The 26,973-nt window shown below is 45.2% G+C and overlaps 1 protein-coding gene across 1 annotated transcript in view; it reads left to right on the top strand.

Annotated features, from left to right (window-relative positions):
• Window positions 1–3,810: 3,810 nt before the first annotated feature.
• Window positions 3,811–26,973, top strand: part of LOC141058310 (solute carrier family 22 member 6-A-like) — a 32,570-nt gene continuing 9,407 nt past the window's right edge. The window contains exons 1-5 of the mRNA XM_073554515.1: window positions 3,811–3,908; window positions 6,619–6,773; window positions 8,334–8,502; window positions 10,315–10,438; window positions 26,399–26,514. Coding sequence (XP_073410616.1) covers window positions 3,832–3,908; window positions 6,619–6,773; window positions 8,334–8,502; window positions 10,315–10,438; window positions 26,399–26,514 — 641 coding nt within the window. The 5' untranslated portion in view covers window positions 3,811–3,831. The remainder of the gene's footprint in view (window positions 3,909–6,618; window positions 6,774–8,333; window positions 8,503–10,314; window positions 10,439–26,398; window positions 26,515–26,973) is intronic.

The following is a 26,973-nucleotide window of genomic DNA, read 5'->3' as shown; positions in this document are numbered from 1 at the left end:
CTCACAGTCCCCTGATCTGAACATCATTGAAAATCTGTGGCTAGACCTCAAAATAGCAGAGGATGCAAGAGGACTAAGGAATCTCACAGCACTGGAAGAATTGTCCAAGGAAGAATGGATGAAAATCCCTCGAATAAAAATTGAAAGCCTCTTGCCTGGCTACAAAAAGCGTTTACAAGATGTGATATTTGCAAAAGTGGGTGCTACTTGGTACTAACCATGCAGAGTGCCCAAACTTTTGCATCGGCTCATTTTCTTTTTTGTTTTGTTTTTAATTTAAAAAAATACTATATATATTGCCTAAAATACAGAGGAAATGTGTCACCTTTAACTTTAGGCCTTTTAGCGATCATTTCATGTTTAACTTGCTTAACTGTTTACAATTACAGTAATTTTGACCAGGGGTTCCTAAACTTTTACATGTCACTGTATAGAATGGGTTCTCTTTAGTCAAATCAACCATTTATTACTCTTTTTCCTTTTTTTTATACTTTTATGCTTTTTTGTAATCTGAAAAATGCTAATAGGAACATTATTTAAAAAAAAAAAAGAAAATAAAGTATAATAACTGGATTTTGTTTTTAAGGGCTCGCTCACACAAGCGTACAAAACAGCCGAGTGCTCTCCGATGTTTTATCAGACAGCTCTCGGACCAGTGTTATACTGTGAGGCGGTGCAGATCTGCTCATTTTTTTCTCATGCCGATTTAGCATGAGAAAAACATAGCAGCATTCCGCGAGCGGCTCTGGAATTCGGATCACGCGCACCAATACAAGACTATGGGTGCGTGTGAAACATCGGGCTGCACACTGATGTCATCTGTGGACTCAAACAATGGAGAAGATGGAGAAATTAAGTTTTCCATCTTCTCCACACTTACGATGCGAGACTCATCGCTACAAAGTTAGCAATGAATACAGCTGGTGATATATCCGTTCTTCATTGGCATTCAGTAGCTCTTTAACTGTATAAATTATTGCTGATGGCCAGTAGCCTTTCATCCATATCTGTAATCAATCTGTTTTAACTAGCCAAAAATTAACTTTTCCAGAAATAACATTGCAACATGAGGAATTGGCCATTACACACATGAGCGGTTCTCCTCCCTCTTCACTTAGTCTGGTCCATATTTATGGCACAGAGAATATCACCGGTGCCTTACACAGTGTCAAGACAGACACAGTCCGGGCAGCAATTTTGGGTACTTAATATAGTTTGACCCCTTGGAGGTAGAGCTATAAATCCACTATTGGACTGGCAAATTTCAATTTTTATTTTCTTCTTTACTGTCAACAGCAGGGGGGGCACAAACTAGAAAGTGAATTATAATGGGGTTTAATGACGTCCTAGAAATTGTTGGGGGGCTAGGAAGATTTCAGGTGATCAACACTGCAATGCTTTTGATCCCAATGACTTTTATGGCTTCTCATAGCTTTCTTCAAAATTTTACTGCTGCGATACCGGCGCACCGCTGTTGGATACCGGGTGTGGATAACTCCACAATTAATTCTAACCAAAGTAACTTGGGTGCATTCATACCACGGGATGAGGATCAAAATTCCAAGAGGTGCATGCGGTTCACGAATTCTGAGCATCTTTATTGGAAAAACGGTACTTTCAAGAAGGAAACTGAACCTTGTAAAGATGGTTGGGTTTATGATCGGAGTGTCTTCTCCTCCACCATCGTCACTGAGGTACGTACAAATTCTGTTTATCCATCTATTATGATACCAGTATTCACTTATTGTTCATTCAGTGCATTTTTGTGAAAAATCCCTTTAAAGGGATCATGTCATCATATTGACATTGCCCAACTACTGGCAATATAAATCCGAGCCCGGCTGCGCAGCTGCAGATAAGCATGTTTAACTCTGCGGGGTTTCAGAGAAAAGATAGATTCAAAGAGGGTGTAAAGATTTTCAGGATCCTATGGAAAATGTATTACTAGACCTATGGATATTTTGTTATATTCTCTCTCCATTAGTATTGCTATAAAACACAGGGTGTCCCTTTAATCTCGCTGAATACTTAAAGGGTTGTCTCATCAAAGGGTGCTACAGCCTGTAGGGAAAATTTCTGACTGGTAACATTTTCCCCCTCCTAAAATCAGCTAGTTTCTGGGGGAAGCCTCACAGCCATTTCCTCTGCAGGTGAAATGTAGTGTTACATTTCATAAAGGAGTTGTCGAAAAAAAAAGTACATTTTTAAATTACCAGATATTGGAATAATAATAAGTTCCACAATTGGATGTGTTAAAAAATGTTCCTGTGCTGAGACAGTCTTATACAGTAAATGTGCTCCTGTTGTGTACTGTGTAATGGCTGTGTCTGACCATATAGAGCTGCTCCAGTTCATGGTCTTCACATACCACAGCTTCTGGCCAGAGGAGATAGTATAAGTCACTTATGATAAGTGAATATACAGACAAAGCAACAATGGCTTAAAGCTGCTATTTTATTAGAGAACACATTTCCCTGCCTGTTTTATCACAGGAGTGAGTATTTCTGCCACGTCTCCAGCCTCTGAGCTCATCATAAATCAAGAGAGTGACAAAGGAGCTCTAGCAGCCACTGAGCTTATATGTCGCTGACTTGCTTTATGATGAGCGCACAGCACTTGTGACTCAGCAAAAAACACTAGCTTCTGTGATAAAACATACAGGGAAATGTGTCACCTCAAAAAGGAGCAGTAGTGAGCTCCTGCTGTTTCATCTGTATAGTCTCTTATCATACATGAGTTATGCAATGGAACATTATCATAGTACAGGATCACTTTTTTTTTAACATCCAATTATTATTCCAAGATCCATTAATTAAAATGTACTTTGTTCATGGGAAAACCCTTTTAAATGAGATGAATGCATGAGTCTGTCAGATTAGTAGTCCGGATTTATGCACACTTTTTGTCTTCAGGGGGCAAAGCCTTAAAATATTACCTACACTCACGACCTCATTCAGACATCCAGGTTTCTCGTACCAGTGCTATCCATGATTTTCACGGATAACACTTGTACCGGTGATGGCCTATGGGGACAGTCACATGTAATTTTTCTCAGACGGCGCATTCATCAGAAAATCACGGAGATGTATCGTTTTTTAATACAAGCGTCGGATCAAAATCAGCAATGCAAGTCTCTGCCTCCATGAAGAAATAGAACCGCACTCGGGTGACATCCAGGTGTGGTCCAATTTTCAGAGGCTGTCACATAGGGCAAGATGCAGAACCTTTTTTTTTTTCTCCATGTATGAGAAAAACCGATGATACCCAGATCACACCGTGTTCAAAATCTGATTAAAATATTCTGTCCTTTTTCCTCGTTTTCGGAAAATTCTTCCTTGTGAATGAGGCCTAAAGGTGAACATGCCATAATCGGTAGAAATGTCTGACCATCGGCTGAGATGATGATCGCCGGGAGAAGAGCCGACCCCAGAACTTTCTGGCAGCGGATTTCTCCTCTCTCCCCAATAAAAACACATGAACTCTCAACCACCATGAAAGTTCATGTTTGGAAGCAAATTAGCAGGGCTAGCTTTCGACCAACCACTGTCCATGTGTATAGCCAATTTTAGACCTGACTGCAATCATTGCCCTATTTTCCCACATGTCGGCACAGCTGACACAAAGTAAGTATGCTTGATTTCATTATTTTTAACACATCCATGCCTTCCGTAATCTTCTTGTTTGGGCTGACACCCTTTTTAAGAATTTAATAATCTGTTGCTTTGTGTGATATGACTTACAGATTTCTCTCTCTCTCTCTCTCTCTCTCTCTCTCTCTCTCTCTCTCTCTCTCTCTCTCCGCAGTGGGACTTAGTCTGTAACTATCGAAAAATGAGGCAAGTAGCTCAATCAATTTACATGGCCGGGGTGTTGGCTGGAGCTTTCATGCTCGGGAGTTTGTCTGACAGGTAATCTCACATAATATGTATTTATGGTGGTGGGCACACACGTAGGGCTCAGTCAGATAACTCGGACAAAGATTGCATCGCTTTGCATGGACTGGCCGGCGGCTCTCCTGACCCAAGCGAGGCAGCTGCTTAGAAATACAGCCTGTCACGCTGGGGTGAGGACAGCCGCCGGCCAGTCCGAGCAGATTATCGTCTGTGTTATATGGCTGTCTGATTGCTCCCTTAAAGAAATAATCTAAGACTCTAAGTTAAGGTATGTTCAAACGAGGCAGATACGCTACAGATTTTTTTCGCCCAGGTTTTCTTGATTCTGTAAAGCAGAAAGATAAGTCAGCTCACCGTTGTAGAGTCTCCACCAATGCATGAAGTTCAGAGATACAGCAAGCCCCTCGGCTAGGGCAGGTAAATCCAATGCAAAGAAAAAACGGGCGTCTCAGATAAAATATATGCAGCTTTATTACACTAAAAAAGAGGTCACAAAAGGACAGCGCTGTGGTGTTGACGCGTTTCGACAAAAGGGACATGTTACGATGAAAACTGTTTGAGTCGAAACGCGTCAACACCAGAACACTGTCCTATTGTGACTTCTTTTTAATGGACGTGTAATAAAGCTGCATATATTTTATCGGAGACGCCATTTTTTTCTTTTTTTTTGGATTTTTTGATTCCGTGCTGAAATGTAATTTGTACCAAGTCAAGTTAGATTTCACCCTTTGCAATGCATAGGATGCAGTCCGCGCAATAATTCTCAACTTATTTTGCCACGCAGTTGGGTCGCCCTCCCAGGGCCGTGGGGTACTCGGTACCGGGCCGGTATCGGTGGGATGTGTCACAGCAGCGGTGACCCGGACCGTGGCCCCGGGCGCCCAACGGATAGGGGGATGTGAATGGTGGAATGTAGTTAGATGAATAGTTCGTGACGCCACCTGTGGTGTTCGACAAGGGAGGTGTTAAGCGACGCTGCAGATAGATCCTCTGGGACAGATGGTGTGGTGCAGCAGTGATGGTATAGCCCTCCACAGGCAGGGCTGTTGTCCCAGGGCAGTGTAGATATGGAGACACTTAGATGGTGTAGTGTCCGGCGCAGGGAATGTAGCAGTGCCAGGCGGACGGACGCAGGAAGGAATGGAGGACACCAGGGCATGTAGTTCCAAAGCTTTACTCACAGTCTGTAGTGCCCGCTTCTGTGCCGTGTCCTCCGGGTCAGGGACTCAGTCAACCTCCAGGCAAGATGGAATGCTCCCTTCCACACTCCGCCAACTTATGTGCCTTTCCTGAACGTCTCCTCTATAGCGCCTTTAAGTGTGAAGATCTCCTAGTACTGAGTTACACTGGAGTTCCTCCTGACAGATGTTCCCAAGAACTCTACTTGCACGGCAGACAGCTGTAGCCTGCTTCGGGGACTCTCTACTCCTAAATGCCGGCTCTCTATCCGTGTTGCTGTTGTGCCCTCAAGTCTTAGATGGGAGTAGTGTATTTACAGCCCAATACTCCACCGGTGTCTGCTGCAGAACCATTAGTGTTCATACACCCTCGGGGACCGGGCCTCGGCCTTGCGCTTAGAACTTCTAGGCAGGCTTCTTCCTCTAACCCACGTCCTCTGTGTTCCCTTTTACGCCTACGTTCCGTACTTGTCGTTTCACTTCTATGGAAGCTCAGGCTTCGGTTCAATGTCCTTCTCCTTCTTTCCTTTCCCGTGCCAGCTGGCTCTGGTCACTGAGAAGCTGCAGCACTCCTTCCTCCATTTCTCTTCCAGGGATCCCCACTCCTCCCGAGTGGCTTCCTCTCCTACTCAACCTCCTGACTGAACTCAATCCTGGAACTGTCCCGCTCATTATATATATATATATATATCTGAACTCCACCCACCTCCCAGCATGTCTAGTGTTCCAAGCAGGGAACCACCAAAGGTGCTCTGCTTCTCTCTAAGCAAGGAGCCGCAATGTGGTTTTGCTGAACTACTCTATTGTGTGGGATGCGAGTGTTGGAATGTGGTCAGGAGCCTCCAACTTACCTGGATGGTGGGGCACCACACCTTAGGAGAAGGTGCAGTACCTCTGTGGCGACTGAGCCTCAGGGGCGCCACAGATTTTGTCACAGATTTTGCCACGGCTCGATAACCCACATGGCCCTACTCGCAAAAGCCGCCCAGACCAAGTCCCTCCTACGTCTCCCTTTGGTCCACAACAATAAAAATGAATGAAATTCTAATGGTAAAAGTGGACACATGGATCAAAAAGTGGATAAAAAAAATCAGATCTGGCAAAACACAGGACAGCACTGGTGAGAAAAAACCTGTTTTTCTTTTATGAAAAAAAATAAATAAAAAAAACAGAAAACAATATCAGAAAAGGGCTTTAAATGGTTACAGCCTCTCACGGGGTTGGAGTTCAGCCTCTTAGATGTTGCATCCAATAGTGATTGCAGCATCTCAGGTGTTTGGTGTTTGACAGAGGGAGAAGGCTCCTTCTGTCACCCCATTGCCTGCCTTGAAGACTGTGAGACTTTTAGGGGGGAAATATGTTTTTGTGGAGACTACAGTTATTAACAGCTTAGCAATGTTTCTAGTGAATGTTGTCCTGTATAATGTATATTATAAACTATGCTTTAGAAGTAGTTTAGGATAAGACTGATAAAAGAAAGTGAAGACAAATGGGTTGTCCTATTGTTTTATTCAATAAATTATACATTTTGATTTTGTATTTATTAGGTTTGGACGAAAAGCCATTCTGAGTAGTTCATGCCTGACTATGGCTGCATCGGGCACATGTGCTGCCTTCCTTCCCAGCTTTGTGACTTACTGCGTCTTCCGGTACTTGTGCGGGATGGCTTTCTCTGGGATTGTTCTCAACACCATCTCTTTGTGTATGTGGACAACTCTCCCTGTAATCCCAAATTATAGCTTTGAAAATTGTCAATATTCCACTTAATATAACATTAGTTTATTAACAAAATGAAAGGATTAAACTCAGTATCCGCTTTCCTGGATTCCTGCTTGCAATTTTGCAATTTCACCTATTTATGATTATGAGAAAACTCCTTTAAAGGTTTGCTTACACCCAATGGTTTCTTAGACTAGTTTCCATCAGGTGAAAAATTTGGCATCCTGAAAGAAGTTGTCATATGAAGCTCTTAAGGAGTTTTCCAGAGTTACAGTACGGTGCCCAACATAAGGATAGGTGTAGTGTTGGTTTGGAAATTTTTGGAAACACAGGAAAACCCATTTAAAGAGATGTAGTTGGAGAACCAATGTATAAAAAAAAATTAAAAATGTTGCTCCATTTACTCTAAAGTTTAAGGCTAGTTTCACACTAGCGTTTATGAGCGCAGCGACGGCCTGCGCACGGCCGCCGCTAAGCCCCGCCCCCTGCCGCGCCCCGCCGGTAGCTCCGCCCACCGGCGCATGACGCTGCATGCGCCCTGCGTCCCCTATCTTTATCACAGGGGACGCAGGCCGTGCGCAGTATGCGTTTGGCGGCGCATGCGCCTTTTTGACGGTGCGCCGACGCAACCAAACTGCAGCAGGTTGCGTTTGGCGCAGGTCGGCGCACCGTCAAAAGGACGCATGCGCCGCCAAATGCATACTGCGCACGGCCTGCGCCCCCTGTGATAAAGATAGGGGACGCAGGTCGCATGCAGCGTCATGCGCCGGTGGGCGGAGCTACCGGGGCGCGGCAGGGGGCGGGGCTTAGCGGCGGCCGTGCGCAGGCCGTTGCTGCGCTCATAAACGCTAGTGTGAAACTAGCCTTAAACTTTAGAGTAAATGGAGCATCATTTTTAATTTTTTTTATACATTGGTTCTCCAACTACATCTCTTTAAATGGGTTTTCCTGTGTTTCCAAAAATTTCCAAACCAACACTACACCTATCCTTATGTTGGGCACCGTACTGTAACTCTGGAAAACTCCTTAAGAGCTTCATATGACAACTTATTTCAGGATGCCAAATTTTTCACCTGATGGTAAATTTTCAGTAGGTTTTTCCTAAGTAATCTGAGCGCTGTATGATGTGGGGGCTGAGACCCCTATTTCAGCTATGTCTCACTTATAAGGGTGTGTTGACCAGTAGATTATCACTAGAGGACTATGTGACTCGTGCCTCCTAGTCAAGTGCACTGTTAACCCTGTCCCCACCACTCATTGAAAGCTTTCTTCCAATCAGTGATGTGGGCGGGGTTTCACAGGGCTTTGCATTCAGAGCTCTGCTAGATCAGCAGCAGAGAAATCTGATTGGACCAAAATGACAACATGCAGACCAGCAAGTGACACATTACTGGAATTAGGGCCTCCGCCCCTACGTCATCCTGCTCTCAGATTAGAAAACAAAAATCTGTTGCCTTTTAAAGAGTTTCTAGGACTAGATTATGCATTGAAATCAGTGTAATGTCTGACACTGAAAGTCAACCAAAACTATTCTCTTTTGCAGGTCTAGAATGGACAGCACCCAGAGGTCGGACTCTGGTCGGCACACTCTTTGCTTATGGTTTTACATGTGGACAGCTGGTTCTGGCAGGAATTGCATATGGGGTGCGAGACTGGCGATGGCTTCAGTTTAGTGTTTCTGCACCGTATTACATCTTCTTCTTGACCTCATGGTAAGGATATATATTCCCGAAATAAAGACTGTCATTTTTCTCCTGGAAATGTACGATAACAAGTTCCTCTCACTCAGCAGTGATCATGTATTACATACAGTGCTGGACTAGGCTGGCCCACCAGTAACATTGATTCTTGGGGCCCACTGTTCGACTACATGCAAAAATAACCTGACTCCCTGACTCTACTGCACAAATGTACTTTTGCTTCTATGTAATATTAATGGAGTTAGCTTGTTTAATGAATGATTATATGATACCCTTTTTTCTGCAATGAATTAAGTGTAATAGCACTACTTATTAACACTCTTTTACAGGGGCGGCCTACCGGAGGATTCCCCTAGCCTCCTGTGGGCCAGTCTGAGCCTGATTACGTAGTTAGCAATTTACATGAATTTATGGCATCTAATGTTACATCTTCATCTTGACCACATTTCTTTTTAGCTATTATGATAAATTCAGCCTTAGGGTCTATGCAGATGTCTATACAAAACGGTGACAGCATGGACTGTAATGCACGGAATGGCCGGGGGTCTCCCAACCCGAGCATGTCAGGGAGCATGGACTGTAATGCACGGAATGGCCGGGGGTCTCCCAACCCGAGCATGTCATGGAGCATGGACTGTAATGCACGGAATGGCCGGGGGTCTCCCAACCCGAGCATGTCAGGGAGCATGGACTGTAATGCACGGAATGGCCGGGGGTCTCCCAACCCGAGCATGTCAGGGAGCATGGACTGTAATGCACGGAATGGCCGGGGGTCTCCCAACCCGAGCATGTCAGGGAGCATGGACTGTAATGCACGGAATGGCCGGGGGGTCTCCCAACCCGAGCATGTCAGCTTCACATGGACTGTAATGCACGTAATGACCGGGGGTCTCCCAACCCGAGCATGTCAGGGAGCATGGACTGTAATGCACGGAATGGCCGGGGGTCTCCCAACCCGAGCATGTCAGCTTCACATGGACTGTAATGCACGGAATGGCCGGGGGTCTCCCAACCCGAGCATGTCAGCTTCACATGGACTGTAATGCACGGAATGGCCGGGGGTCTCCCAACCCCAGCATGTCAGCTTCACACGATTCTACGAGTCCAGTCTGTGTACTGAGGTACTTACCTGGACCAAGATTCATGGACATCTCTGCATGAGCCCTTAGGGTAACACATTACAGTTGTGCCACAGTTTTTGCATAATCCAGCACAGTCTTGACAGTGTGTTTTTTTTATAGCATGTTGTTTTGCAGGGTCCTCACCACAGGTATTCCATGTTGATTTCATTGGTCTATTAAAGGGGTACTCCTAAGAATGAAAGTTATGCCCTAGCCATGGAATAGGAGATTACGTACTGATAGCTGAAGGTCCAGCCACTAGGAACGAGACTCTGCCAGGTGCAGAATTGCATGCTCAGTCATCGGACATTCATTGGAGACAGCCAGGTGCTGTACTCCGCTTTCTCCGGCATTCCTACTGAAAATGAATGGAGCAGAGATTATGCACCTTTGCTCCATTGTAGATGGGGCTCTACAGATCTCAGTTCTTTGGATTCAGAGGAAACCCTCCCAGAGATCACCAGTATATTCCCTATCCCATCGGTGGGGTGGGGATAACTTTCACTTCTTGGAATAACCCTTTAAATTTGGCTCATGCATCCAAAAAGGCATTGCAAAAGAATGTTTGTCTATGCTATATGCTGTAACAAATATATTAATGCAATAATAGTGATTGCACAGTCACTATATAGCATTATCTGCCCAGTGTTCCAGCTGGTCACCATTGTATATAATGTTCTCCTGAGTGATCCATGTGCTACAGCTGTGTTCCAGAATCTGCCCGCTGGCTCATCATGAATGGCCGGTCCCATCAGGCACTGAGAAATCTACAAAGAGTAGCCAGGATCAATGGAAAGGCAGAGGAAGGGAAAAAGCTCTCGGAGAAGGTAACATTCCAAAACTTGTAATACTGTTTATTTCTAACATATAATCTAATACTGATAGTGTGTTATGTAATCTGCTATGATAGAAGAATAGTCTGTGGGGCACATGAGGGGGTCATGTTGTATTTTCAAACTTTACTAAACTATTTTGGGAGTTTGCAAAAAAAGGAGAGAATTGCCTAACAGGCATGCAAGTTTGTCTCAAAACTACAAGTTTGATCGGCAAAGGCGTCCTCGGAAGAAAAAAAAAACACTTTATCGTTAACACTTGGAGAGTAAGGCCCCCGTCACACATAGCGACGCACCAGTGATCCCGACAACGATATGACCTTGTCAGGATCTCTGGTGTGTCGCTACATGATCGCTGGTGAGCTGTGAAACAGGCAGATCTCACCAGCGATGAGAACCAGCGACGACGCGTAACAAGCGAGGGCGTCGCTTAGTTTCCTGCCACAGAGGACCGGACTGGTTGCCGGATCAGGACAGTGCACGTTTTTTGCTTAATTTTAGCAGCCAGACCTGCAGTGGCCACACTTGTGGTACTGTCGAGACTTGTGAATCTTCACAGCGTGATCTCGAGATTCTCTGCGGCCATGTGAGCGCAAGTATGTGATTTGCCAACTAAATATGCTTCTGTCTCGCTCCACGCAGGCAAATTGAGCGATAACTGACAAGTCTAGTAGGAATGTGGCCAAATGTATGGAAATCACATGACCGCCCACTCCCAGCACCGGAGAATCCTGACAGCGTGCACTGTGAGGATTCCCACGTCTGCAGTCACAGAGTGCCCTCATTCAGACACCCGCGTTGCACGTACACTTTCTATCTGTGATTTTCACATATTCAGCACGTACCATTGTAATTTATGTTGCTGTTCACATGACCCTTGAAAATCACGCACAGCACACAGATGACATGAGAGCACAGTCTATGTGCAGTCCGTGATTAGTATCGCAAAGGTTAGGAGAAGCTGTGTAATGTATTTATATCTTTATCCATACGTGTAAAACACTGATGGCAAAAATGGACACACTGACCGTACACTGATACCACACTGATCCAAAACACTGATGGCAAAAACGGACACACTGACCGTACACTGATCCGACACACTGACCGTACACTGATACCACACTGATCCGACACACTGACCGTACACTGATACCACACTGATCCAAATTACTGATGGCAAAAACGGACACACTGACCGTACACTGATACCACACTGATCCAAATTACTGATGGCAAAAACGGACACACTGACCGTACACTGATCCGACACATTGACCGTACACTGATACCACACTGATCCGACACACTGACCGTACACTGATACCACACTGATCCAAATTACTGATGGCAAAAACGGACACACTGACCGTACACTGATACCACACTGATCCAAATTACTGATGGCAAAAACGGACACACTGACCGTACACTGATACCACACTGATCCGACACACTGACCGTACACTGATACCACACTGATCCAAAACACTGATGGCAAAAACGGACACACTGACCGTACACTGATACCACACTGATCCAAAACACTGATGGCAAAAACGGACACACGGACCGTACACTGATACCACACTGATCCAAAACACTGATGGCAAAACCGGACACACGGACTGTACGCTGATACCACACTGATCCAAAACACTGATGGCAAAAATGGACACACGGACCGTACACTGATGCCACACTGATCAAAATTACTGATGGCAAAAACGGACACACGGACCGTACACTGATGCCACATGATCCAAAACACTGATGGCAAATATGGACACATTGAACGTAAGCTGATGCCACACTGATCCAAAACACTGATGGCAAAAACGGACACACTGACCGTACACTGATACCACACTGATCCAAATTACTGATGGCAAAAACGGACACACTGACCGTACACTGATACCACACTGATCCAAATTACTGATGGCAAAAACGGACACACTGACCGTACACTGATACCACACTGATCCAAATTACTGATGGCAAAAACGGACACACTGACCGTACACTGATACCACACTGATCAAAATTACTGATGGCAAAAACGGACACACGGACCGTACACTGATGCCACACTGATCCAAAACACTGATGGCAAAACCGGACACACTGACCGTACACTGATACCACACTGATCCAAAACACTGAGGGCAAAAACGGACATAGGGACCGTACACTGATACCACACTAATCCAAAACACTGATGGCAAAAACGGACACACTGACCGTACACTGATACCACACTGATCCAAATTACTGATGGCAAAAACGGACACACGGACCGTACACTGATACCACACTGATCCAAAACACTGATGGCAAAACCGGACACACGGACTGTACGCTGATACCACACTGATCCAAAACACTGATGGCAAAAACAGACACACGGACCGCACACTGATGCCACACTGATCCAAAACACTGATGGCGAAAACAGACACACGGACCGTACACTGATACCACACTGATCCAAATTACTGATGGCAAATATCAACACACGGACCGCACACTGATACCACACTGATGGTAAAAACAGACACGCTGACCGTACACTGATGCCACACTGATCCAAATTACTGATGGCAAAAACGGACACACTGACCGTACACTGATACCACACTGATCCGACACACTGACCGTACACTGATACCACACTGATCCAAAACACTGATGGCAAAAACGGACACACTGACCGTACACTGATACCACACTGATCCAAAACACTGATGGCAAAAACGGACACACGGACCGTACACTGATACCACACTGATCCAAAACACTGATGGCAAAACCGGACACACGGACTGTACGCTGATACCACACTGATCCAAAACACTGATGGCAAAAATGGACACACGGACCGTACACTGATGCCACACTGATCAAAATTACTGATGGCAAAAACGGACACACGGACCGTACACTGATGCCACATGATCCAAAACACTGATGGCAAATATGGACACATTGAACGTAAGCTGATGCCACACTGATCCAAAACACTGATGGCGAAAACAGACACACGGACCGTACACTGATGCCACACTGATCCAAAACACTGATGGCGAAAACAGACACACGGACCGTACACTGATACCACACTGATCCAAATTACTGATGGCAAATATCAACACACGGACCGCACACTGATACCACACTGATGGTAAAAACAGACACGCTGACCGTACACTGATGCCACACTGATCCAAAACACTGATGGCAAAAACAGACACACTGACCGTACACTGATGCCACACTGATCCAAATTACTGATGGCAAAAACAGACACACGGACCGTACACTGATACCACACTGATTCAAAACAGTGATGGCAAATATGGACACACGGACTGTACACTGATACCACACTGATCCAAAACACTGATGGCAAAAACGGACGACACACGGACCGTACACTGATACCACATGATCCAAAACACTGATGGCAAATATGGACACACGGACTGTACGCTGACACCACACTGATCCAAATTGCTGATGGCAAAAACGGACACGCGGACCGTACACTGATGCAACACTGATCCAAATTACTGATGGCAAAAACAGACACACGGACCATACACTGATACCACACTGATCCAAAACACTGAAGGCAGAAACGGACACACGGACCGTACACTGATACCACATGATCCAAAACACTGATGGAAAATATGGACACACTGACCGTACACTGATACCACACTGATCCAAAACACTGATGGCAAAAACAGACACACGGACCACACAGTGATGCCACACTGATCCAAAACACTGATGGCAAAAACAGACACACGGACCACACAGTGATGCCACACTGATCCAAAACACTGATGGCAAAAACAGACACACGGACCGTACACTGATACCACACTGATGGCAAAAACAGACACACGGACCGTACACCGATACCACACTGATCCAAATTACTGATGGCAAAAACAGACACACGGACCATACACTGATCCAAAAGACTGATGGCAAATATGGACACACTGACCACACACTGATGCCACACTGGTCCACAACACTGATGGCAAAAACAGACACACGGACCGTACACTGATACCACACTGATCCAAATTACTGATGGCAAAAACGGACACACGGACCGTACACTGATACCACACTGATCCAAATTACTGATGGCAAAAACGGACACACGGACCGTACACTGATACCACACTGATCCAAATTACTGATGGCAAAATTGGACATACTGACCACACACTGATACCACACTGATCCAAAACACCGACGGCAAATATCAACACACGGACCGCACACTGATACCACACTGATGGCAAAAACAGACACGCTGACCGTACACTGATGCCACACTGATCCAAAACACTGATGGCAAAAACAGACACACTGACCGTACACTGATGCCACACTGATCCAAATTACTGATGGCAAAAACGGACACACGGACCGTACACTGATACCACACTGATCCAAAACACTGATGGCAAAAACAGACACACGGACCGTACACTGATACCACACTGATCCAAATTACTGATGGCAAAAACAGACACACAGACCGTACACTGATACCACACTGATCCAAATTACTGATGGCAAAAACAGACACACGGACCATACACTGATCCAAAAAACTGATGGCAAATATGGACACACTGACTGCACACTGATGCCACACTGATCCAACTTACTGATTGCAAAAACGGACACACAGACCGTACACTGATACCACACTGATCCAAAACACTGATGGCAAAAACAGACACACGGACCGCACACTGATGCCACACTGATCCAAAACACTGATGGCGAAAACAGACACACGGACCGTACACTGATACCACACTGATCCAAAACACTGATGGCAAATATGGACACACTGAACATACACTGATCCAAAACACTGATGGCAAAAATGGACACACGGACCGTACACTGATACCACACTGATCCAAATTACTGATGGCAAAAACGGACACACGGACCGTACACTGATCCAAATTACTGATGGCAAAAATGGACACACTGACCGCACACTGATACCACACTGATGGCAAAAACAGACACGCTGACCGTACACTGATGCGACACTGATCCAAAACACTGATGGCAAAAACAGACACACTGACCGTACATTGATGCCACACTGATCCAAATTACTGATGGCAAAAATGGACACACGGACCGTACACTGATACCACACTGATCCAAAACACTGATGGCAAAAACAGACACACGGACCGTACACTGATACCACACTGATCCAAATTACTGATGGCAAAAACAGACACACGGACCGTACACTGATACCACACTGATCCAAAACACTGATGGCAAAAACAGACACACGGACCGTACACTGATACCACACTGATCCAAAACACTGATGGCAAATATGGACACACTGAACGTAAGCTGATGCCACACTGATCCAAAACACTGATGGCAAAAACAGACACACTGACCGTACACTGATACCACACTGATCCAAATTACTGATGGCAAAAACGGACACACGGACCGTACACTGATACCACACTGATCCAAAACACTGATGGCAAAACCGGACACACGGACTGTACGCTGATACCACACTGATCCAAAACACTGATGGCGAAAACAGACACACGGACCGTACACTGATACCACACTGATCCAAATTACTGATGGCAAATATCAACACACGGACCGCACACTGATACCACACTGATGGTAAAAACAGACACGCTGACCGTACACTGATGCCACACTGATCCAAAACACTGATGGCAAAAACAGACACACTGATGCCACACTGATCCAAATTACTGATGGCAAAAACAGACACACGGACCGTACACTGATACCACACTGATTCAAAACAGTGATGGCAAATATGGACACACGGACTGTACACTGATACCACACTGATCCAAAACACTGATGGCAAAAACGGACGACACACGGACCGTACACTGATACCACATGATCCAAAACACTGATGGCAAATATGGACACACGGACTGTACGCTGACACCACAATGATCCAAATTGCTGATGGCAAAAACGGACACGCGGACCGTACACTGATGCAACACTGATCCAAATTACTGATGGCAAAAACAGACACACGGACCATACACTGATACCACACTGATCCAAAACACTGATGGCAGAAACGGACACACGGACCGTACACTGATACCACATGATCCAAAACACTGATGGAAAATATGGACACACTGACCGTACACTGATACCACACTGATCCAAAACACTGATGGCAAAAACAGACACACGGACCGTACACTGATGGCAAAAACAGACACACGGACCGTACACCGATACCACACTGATCCAAATTACTGATGGCAAAAACAGACACACGGACCATACACTGATACCACACTGATCCAAAAGACTGATGGCAAAAACAGACACACTGACCGTACACTGATGCCACACTGATCCAAATTACTGATGGGAAGAACTGGCACACTGACCGTACACTGATGCCACACTGATCCCAAACACTGATGACAAAAACAGACACACGGACCGCACACTGATGCCACACTGATCCAAAACACCGATGGCAAAAACGGACACACTGACCGTACACTGATACCACACTGATCCAAATTACTGATGGCAGAAACGGACACACTGACCGTACACTGATACCACATGATCCAAAACACTGATGGCAAATATGGACACACTGACCGTACACTGATACCACACTGATCCAAAACACTGATGGCAAAAACAGACACCCGGACTGTACACTGATGCCACACTGATGGCAAATATGGACACACTGACCACACACTGATGCCACACTGATCCACAACACTGATGGCAAAAACTGACACACGGACTGTACACTGGTGCCACACTGATCCAAATTACTGATGGCAAAAACTGACACACGGACTGTACACTGATGCCACACTGATCCAAATTACTGATGGCAAATATGGACACACTGACCGTACACTGATACCACATGATCCAAAACACTGATGGCAAATATGGACACACTGACCGTACACTGATACCACACTGATCCAAAACACTGATGGCAAAAACAGACACACGGACCGTACACTGATGCCACACTGATCCAAAACACTGATGGCAAATATGGACACACTGACCACACACTGATGCCACACTGATCCACAACACTGATGGCAAAAACAGACACACGGACCGTACACTGGTGCCACACTGATCCAAATTACTGATGGCAAAAACGGACACACGGACCGTACACTGATGCCACACTGATCCAAAACACTGATGGCAAAAACAGACACACTGACCGTACACTGATACCACATGATACAAAACACTGATGGCAAAAACGGACACACTGACTGTACACTGATACCACACTGATCCGAATTACTGATGGCAAAAACGGACACACGGACCGTACACTGATGCCACACTGATCCAAATTACTGATGGGAAAAACGGGCACACTGACCGTACACTGATGCCACACAGATCCAAAACACTAATGGGAAAAACAGACACACAGACCGTACACTGATGCCACACTGATCCAAAACACTGATGGCAAAAACAGACACACTGACCGTACACTGATGCCACACTGATCCAAAACACTGAAGGCAAAAACAGACACACTGACTGTACACTGATACCACACTGATCCGAATTACTGATGGCAAAAACGGACACACAGACCGTACACTGATGCCACACTGATCCAAAACACTGATGGCAAAAACAGACACACGGACCGGACCGTACACTGATGCCACACTGATCCAAATTACTGATGGGAAAAACGGGCACACGGACCGTACACTGATGCCACACTGATCCAAAACACTGATGGCAACAACGGACACACTGACCGTACACTGATGCCACACTGATCCAAAACACTGATGGCAAATATGGACATACTGAACATAAACTGATGCCACACTGATCCAAAACACTGATGGCAAAAATGGACACACGGACCGTACACTGATACCACACTGATCCAAATTACTGATGGCAAAAAAGGACACACGGACCGTACACTGATACCACACTGATCCAAATTACTGATGGCAACAACGGACACACTGACCGTACACTGATGCCACACTGATCCAAAACACTGATGGCAAAAAGAGACACACGGACCGCACACTGATGCCACACTGATCCAAAACACTGATGGCAAATATGGACACACTGACTGCACACTGATGCCACACTGATCCAACTTACTGATTGCAAAAACGGACACACGGACCGTACACTGATACCACACTGATCCAAAACACTGATGGCAAAAACAGACACACGGACCGCACACTGATGCCACACTGATCCAAAACACTGATGGCAAATATGGACACACTGACCGTACACTGAAACCACACTGATCCAAATTACTGATGGCAAAAACAGACACACGGACCGTACACTGATACCACACTGATCCAAAATACTGATGGCAAAAATGGACACACTGACCACTCACTGATGCCACACTGATCCAAAACACTGATGGCAAATATCAACACACAGACCGTACACTGATGCCACACTGATCCAAAACACTGATGGTAAAAACAGACACACTCACCGTACACTGATGCCACACTGATCCAAATTACTGATGGCAAAAATGGACACACGGACCGTACACTGATGCCACACTGATCCAAAACACTGATGGCAAAAACAGACACACTGACCGTACACTGATGCCACACTGATCCAAATTACTGATGGCAGAAACGGACACACTGACCGTACACTGATACCACATGATCCAAAACACTGATGGCAAATATGGACACACTGACCGTACACTGATACCACACTGATCCAAAACACTGATGGCAAAAACAGACACACGGACCGTACACTGATGCCACACTGATGGCAAATATGGACACACTGACCACACACTGATGCCACACTGATCCACAACACTGATGGCAAAAACTGACACACGGACTGTACACTGGTGCCACACTGATCCAAATTACTGATGGCAGAAACGGACACACTGACCGTACACTGATACCACATGATCCAAAACACTGATGGCAAATATGGACACACTGACCGTACACTGATACCACACTGATCCAAAACACTGATGGCAAAAACAGACACACGGACCGTACACTGGTGCCACACTGATCCAAATTACTGATGGCAAAAACGGACACACGGACCGTACACTGATACCACATGATACAAAACACTGATGGCAAAAACGGACACACTGACTGTACACTGATACCACACTGATCCGAATTACTGATGGCAAAAACGGACACACGGACCGTACACTGGTGCCACACTGATCCAAAACACTGATGGCAAAAACAGACACACTGACCGTACACTGATACCACATGATACAAAACACTGATGGCAAAAACGGACACACTGACTGTACACTGATACCACACTGATCCGAATTACTGATGGCAAAAACGGACACACGGACCGTACACTGATACCACATGATACAAAACACTGATGGCAAAAACAGACACACTGACCGTACACTGATACCACATGATACAAAACACTGATGGCAAAAACGGACACACTGACCGTACACTGATGCCACACTGATTCAAAACACTGATGGCAAAAACAGACACACGGACCGGACCGTACACTGATGCCACACTGATCCAAATTACTGATGGGAAAAACGGGCACACGGACCGTACACTGATGCCACACTGATCCAAAACACTAATGGGAAAAACAGACCGTACACTGATGCCACACTGATCCAAAACACTGATGGCAAATATGGACATACTGAACATAAACTAATGCCACACTGATCCAAAACACTGATGGCAAAAAAGGACACACGGACCGTACACTGATACCACACTGATCCAAATTACTGATGGCAAAAAAGGACACACGGACCGTACACTGATACCACACTGATCCAAATTACTGATGGCAAAAATGGACACACTGACCACACACTGATACCACACTGATCCAAAACACCGACGGCAAATATCAACACACGGACCGTACACTGATACCACACTGATCCAAATTACTGATGGCAAAAACAGACACACTGACCGTACACTGATGCCACACTGATCCAAATTACTGATGGCAAAAATGGACACACGGACCGTACACTGATACCACACTGATCCAAATTACTGATGGCAAAAACAGACACACGGACCGTACACTGATACCACACTGATCCAAATTACTGATGGCAAAAACAGACACACGGACCGTACACTGATGCCACACTGATCCAACTTACTGATTGCAAAAACGGACACACAGACCGTACACTGATACCACACTGATCCAAAACACTGATGGCAAAAACAGTCACACGGACCGCACACTGATGCCACACTGATCCAAAACACTGATGGCGAAAACAGACACACGGACCGTACACTGATACCACACTGATCCAAAACACTGATGGCAAATATGGACACACTGAACATAAACTGATGCCACACTGATCCAAAACACTGATGGCAAAAATGGACACACGGACCGTACACTGATACCACACTGATCCAAATTACTGATGGCAAATATCAACACACGGACCGCACACTGATACCACACTGATCCAAAACAGTGATGGCAAATATGGACACACGGACTGTACGCTGATACCACACTGATCCAAAACACTGATGGCAAAAACGGACGACACACGGACCGTACACTGATCCAAAACACTGATGGCAAAAACAGACACACGGACCGTACACTGATACCACATGATCCAAAACACTGATGGCAAATATGGACACACGGACTGTACGCTGACACCACACTGATCCAAATTGCTGATGGCAAAAACGGACACGCGGACCGTACACTGATGCCACACTGATCCAAAACACTGATGGCAAAAACAGACACACGGACCGTACACTGATACCACATGATCCAAAACACTGATGGCAAATATGGACACACTGACCGTACACTGATACCACACTGATCCAAAACACTGATGGCAAATATGGACACACTGACCGTACACTGATACCACACTGATCCAAAACACTGATGGCAAAAACAGACACACGGACCGTACACTGATACCACACTGATCCAAATTACTGATGGCAAAAACAGACACACGGACCGTACACTGATACCACACTGATTCAAATTACTGATGGCAAAAACAGACACACGGACCGTACACTGATACCACACTGATTCAAATTACCGATGGCAAAAACGGACACACGGACCGTACACTGATGCCACACTGATCCAAAACACTGATGGCAAAAACAGACACACGGACCGTACACTGATACCACATGATCCAAAACACTGATGGCAAATATGGACACACTGACCGTACACTGATACCACACTGATCCAAAACACTGATGGCAAAAACAGACACACGGACCGTACACTGATACCACACTGATCCAAATTACTGATGGCAAAAACAGACACACGGACCGTACACTGATACCACACTGATTCAAATTACTGATGGCAAAAACAGACACACGGACCATACACTGATCCAAAAGACTGATGGCAACAACAGACACACTGACCGTACACTGATGCCACACTGATCCCAAACACTGATGGCAAAAACAGACACACGGACCGTACACTGATGCCACACTGATGGCAAATATGGACACACTGACCACACACTGATGCCACACTAATCCACAACACTGATGGCAAAAACTGACACACGGACTGTACACTGGTGCCACACTGATCCAAATTACTGATGGCAGAAACGGACACACTGACCGTACACTGATACCACATGATCCAAAACACTGATGGCAAATATGGACACACTGACCGTACACTGATACCACACTGATGGCAAAACCGGACACACTGACCGGACCGTACTCTGATGCCACACTGATCCAAATTACTGATGGGAAAAACGGGCACACTGACCGTACACTGATGCCACACTGATCCAAAACACTAATGGGAAAAACAGACACACAGACCGTACACTGATGCCACACTGATCCAAAACACTGATGGCAAAAACAGACACACGGACCGCACACTGATGCCACACTGATCCAAAACACTGATGGCAAATATGGACACACTGACTGCACACTGATGCCACACTGATCCAACTTACTGATTGCAAAAACGGACACACGGACCGTACACTGATACCACACTGATCCAAAACACTGATGGCAAAAACAGACACACGGACCGCACACTGATGCCACACTGATCCAAAACACTGATGGCAAATGTGGACACACTGAAGATAAACTGATGCCACACTGATCCAAAACACTGATGGCAAAAATGGACACACAGACCGTACACTGAAACCACACTGATCCAAATTACTGATGGCAAAAATGGACACACTGACCACTCACTGATGCCACACTGATCCAAAACACCGATGGCAAATATCAACACACGGACCGCACACTGATACCACACTGATGGCAAAAACAGACACGCTGACCGTACACTGATGCCACACTGATCCAAAACACTGATGGCAAAAACAGACACACTGACCGTACACTGATGCCACACTGATCCAAAACACTGATGGCAAAAACAGACACACTGACCGTACACTGATGCCACACTGATCCAAAACACTGATGGCAAAAACAGACACACTGACCGTACACTGATGCCACACTGATCCAAAACACTGATGGCAAAAACAGACACACTGACCGTACACTGATGCCACACTGATCCAAAACACTGATGGCAAAAACGGACACACGGACCGTACACTGATGCCACACTGATCCAAATTACTGATGGCAGAAACGGACACACTGACCGTACACTGATACCACATGATCCAAAACACTGATGGCAAATATGGACACACTGACCGTACACTGATACCACACTGATCCAAAACACTGATGGCAAAAACGGACACACGGACCGTACACTGATACCACACTGATCCAAATTACTGATGGCAAAAACAGACACACGGACCGTACACTGATACCACACTGATCCAAAACACTGATGGCAAAAACAGGCACACGGACCGTACACTGATGCCACACTGATCCAAAACACTGATGGCAAATATGGACACACTGACCACACACTGATGCCATACTGATCCACAACACTGATGGCAAAAACAGACACACGGACCGTACACTGATACCACACTGATCCAAAACACTGATGGCAAAAACAGGCACACGGACCGTACACTGATACCACACTGATCCAAAACACTGATGGCAAATATGGACACACTGACCACACACTGATGCCATACTGATCCACAACAATGATGGCAAAAACAGACACACGGACCGTACACTGATACCACACTGATCCAAAACACTGATGGCAAATATGGACACACTGAACGTAAGCTGATGCCACACTGATCCAAAACACTGATGGCAAAAACAGACACACGGACCGCACACTGATGCCACACTGATCCAAAACACTGATGGCAAAAACAGACACACGGACCGTACACTGATACCACACTGATCCAAAACACTGATGGCAAATATGTACACACTGAACGTAAGCTGATGCCACACTGATCCAAAACACTGATGGCAAAAACGGACACACCAACCGTACACTGATACCACACTGATCCAAATTACTGATGGCAAAAACAGACACACGGACCGGACCGTACACTGATGCCACACTGATCCAAATTACTGATGGGAAAAACGGGCACACTGACCGTACACTGATCCAAAACACTAATGGGAAAAACAGACACACGGACCGTACATTGATGCCACACTGATCCAAAACACTGATGGCAAAAACGGACACACGGACCGCACACTGATACCACACTGATCCAAAACACTGATGGCAAATATGGACACACTGAACATAAACTGATGCCACACTGATCCAAAACACTGATGGCAAAAATGGACCCACGGACCGTACACTGATACCACACTGATCCAAAACACTGATGGCAAATATGGACACACTGAACATAAACTGATGCCACACTGATCCAAATTACTGATGGCAAAAACGGACACACGGACCGTACTGATACCACACTGATCCAAATTACTGATGGCAAAAATGGACACACTGACCACACACTGATGCCACACTGATCCAAATTACTGATGGCAAAAATGGACACGCTGACCGTACACTGATGCCACACTGATCCAAAACACTGATGGCAAAAACGGACACACGGACTGTACACTGATACCACACTGATCCAAATTACTGATGGCAAAAACAGACACACGGACCGTACACTGATACCACACTGATCCAAATTACTGATGGCAAAAACAGACACACGGACTGTACACTGATACCACACTGATCCAAATTACTGATGGCAAAAACAGACACACGGACCGTACACTGATACCACACTGATCCAAATTACTGATGGCAAAAACAGACACACGGACTGTACACTGATACCACACTGATCCAAAACACTGATGGCAAATATGGACACACTGACTGCACACTGATACCACACTGATCCAAAACACTGATGGCAAATATGGACACACTGACCACACACTGATGCCACACTGATCCAAATTACTGATGGCAAAAACGGACACACGGACTGTACACTGATACCACACTGATCCAAATTACTGATGGCAAAAATGGACACACTGACCACACACTGATGCCACACTGATCCAAATTACTGATGGCAAAAATGGACACGCTGACCGTACACTGATGCCACACTGATCCAAAACACTGATGGCAAAAACGGACACACGGACCGTACACTGATACCACACTGATCCAAATTACTGATGGCAAAAACAGACACACGGACCGTACACTGATACCACACTGATCCAAATTACTGATGGCAAAAACAGACACACGGACTGTACACTGATACCACACTGATCCAAAACACTGATGGCAAATATGGACACACTGACTGCACACTGATGCCACACTGATCCAACTTACTGATTGCAAAAACGGACACACGGACCGTACACTGATACCACACTGATCCAAAACACTGACACCGTTACCAGTTTTGCGTGCATGAAAAACTCAGATGTGTGACACCGGCCTTACTCTGATGCATTTACCTCCTTTTCCGTTAAACATTTCTAAGTGATGGAAAAGTGCTGCAGAAACTTTATCACAATTACCGTAGCTTTAAACTAAACACCTTCTGGAGCAAACGCGTGTATTATGGGGTAAAATATAATTTTTGCAATTATGTTTCATTCTAAATTTTGCACTATTTTACCTTCTCCAGCCTCGGTGCTGTACCATCTCGTGGTGGATGCAGAATGAGTCGGCTAAGAATCCGTCAGCGAGCTCGTTCCGATGAGAGAGTGCGTCACTCTTTTATCTGTCTTTTCCTGTGCTGTTTTATGACCACATGGAAAGTTCAGCTCCTCCGATGGGATTTTTACTGAATCAATTCTGCAGCCAGCAATCGACAGATGTTAAGTAAAAACAAAAATTCTTGAATTAATAAATCTGCCTCGTTGGCCTGAAGGGCGAAGTATAGTGGTATAAGTCACAGACGTCTAAGGCCGTGTTCCCACGTAACATAAACGCGTTTTTTTTTTTTTTCCTGAAAATCTGCATTTTACAGTCCACGAAAATTCACCCCCTCTCTGCATCTAATGACCTTGTTCAATCGCGCGGTTCTTGGTGGAATTTTGCTTTTTCCGTCCTCCCTATAGAATCCTAGAGTGGAAAAAGCATCTAAAATTGCAAAATCAAATCTTTTCTGTTCCAAAAATTCATGAAAAATTGATAAGTAAAATGCATAAAAAATGCAATAGTTAGAGAAGATTGTTATTGTTTTTTTTAAGTGCTGACAGCTGCAGAAAACAAAAATAATAGAAAAAAACGCATCATTAGCACTTCATGTGAACACGGCCTAAGACATGCACCACGTTTTCGCAGGTTCTCGTCTCTCACATGCAGTCTGAGTTGAGTAGTGTGAACAGGGCACATTCACCCCTGGACCTCGTCCGCACCGCAGGAATGCGCAAAGTCACAGTCTGTCTGATGTTAGTCTGGTGAGTAATCTTCCCCAACACTCAGGATTTTAAATAAGTTTGCAATATTTTTATTTTTTTAATTAAAACACATAAATCTTGAAAAGATATATTCTATTTCTGTACAGTACACAAATTAATATAAAAAAAAATGCAAACCTCAGAATGATGCTTTATAGTCCCAGCAAGCTGCCAATCCGTGTCTTGTGTAGAGTTATGGTGCCATCTAGTGGTCAAGCACGTGAACTGTAGTTTTAAAAAAATCTAACTTTGAAAGTCCAAAGATCAAAAGTTAAAAATATTTCATATTCAGCTACGACACCCATTTTATTACTGTGCACATTGCAAATCAATCTAACAGGCTTCTCACTTCTGCAGGCCAAGAGTAGTAGTAACTAGTCACACTACCCATAGCACCAGTGTTATATATATATATATATATATATATATATATATATATATATATATGTGAAAGAAGTG

The sequence above is a fragment of the Dendrobates tinctorius genome, unplaced genomic scaffold (genome assembly GCF_039654945.1).
Source record: "Dendrobates tinctorius isolate UK_male_01 unplaced genomic scaffold, ASM3965494v1 ptg000211l, whole genome shotgun sequence".
Taxonomy (NCBI): domain Eukaryota; kingdom Metazoa; phylum Chordata; class Amphibia; order Anura; family Dendrobatidae; genus Dendrobates; species Dendrobates tinctorius.
The sequence above is the reverse complement of the archived record's forward strand: the minus strand, read 5'-3'. Positions and strand labels throughout refer to the sequence as shown.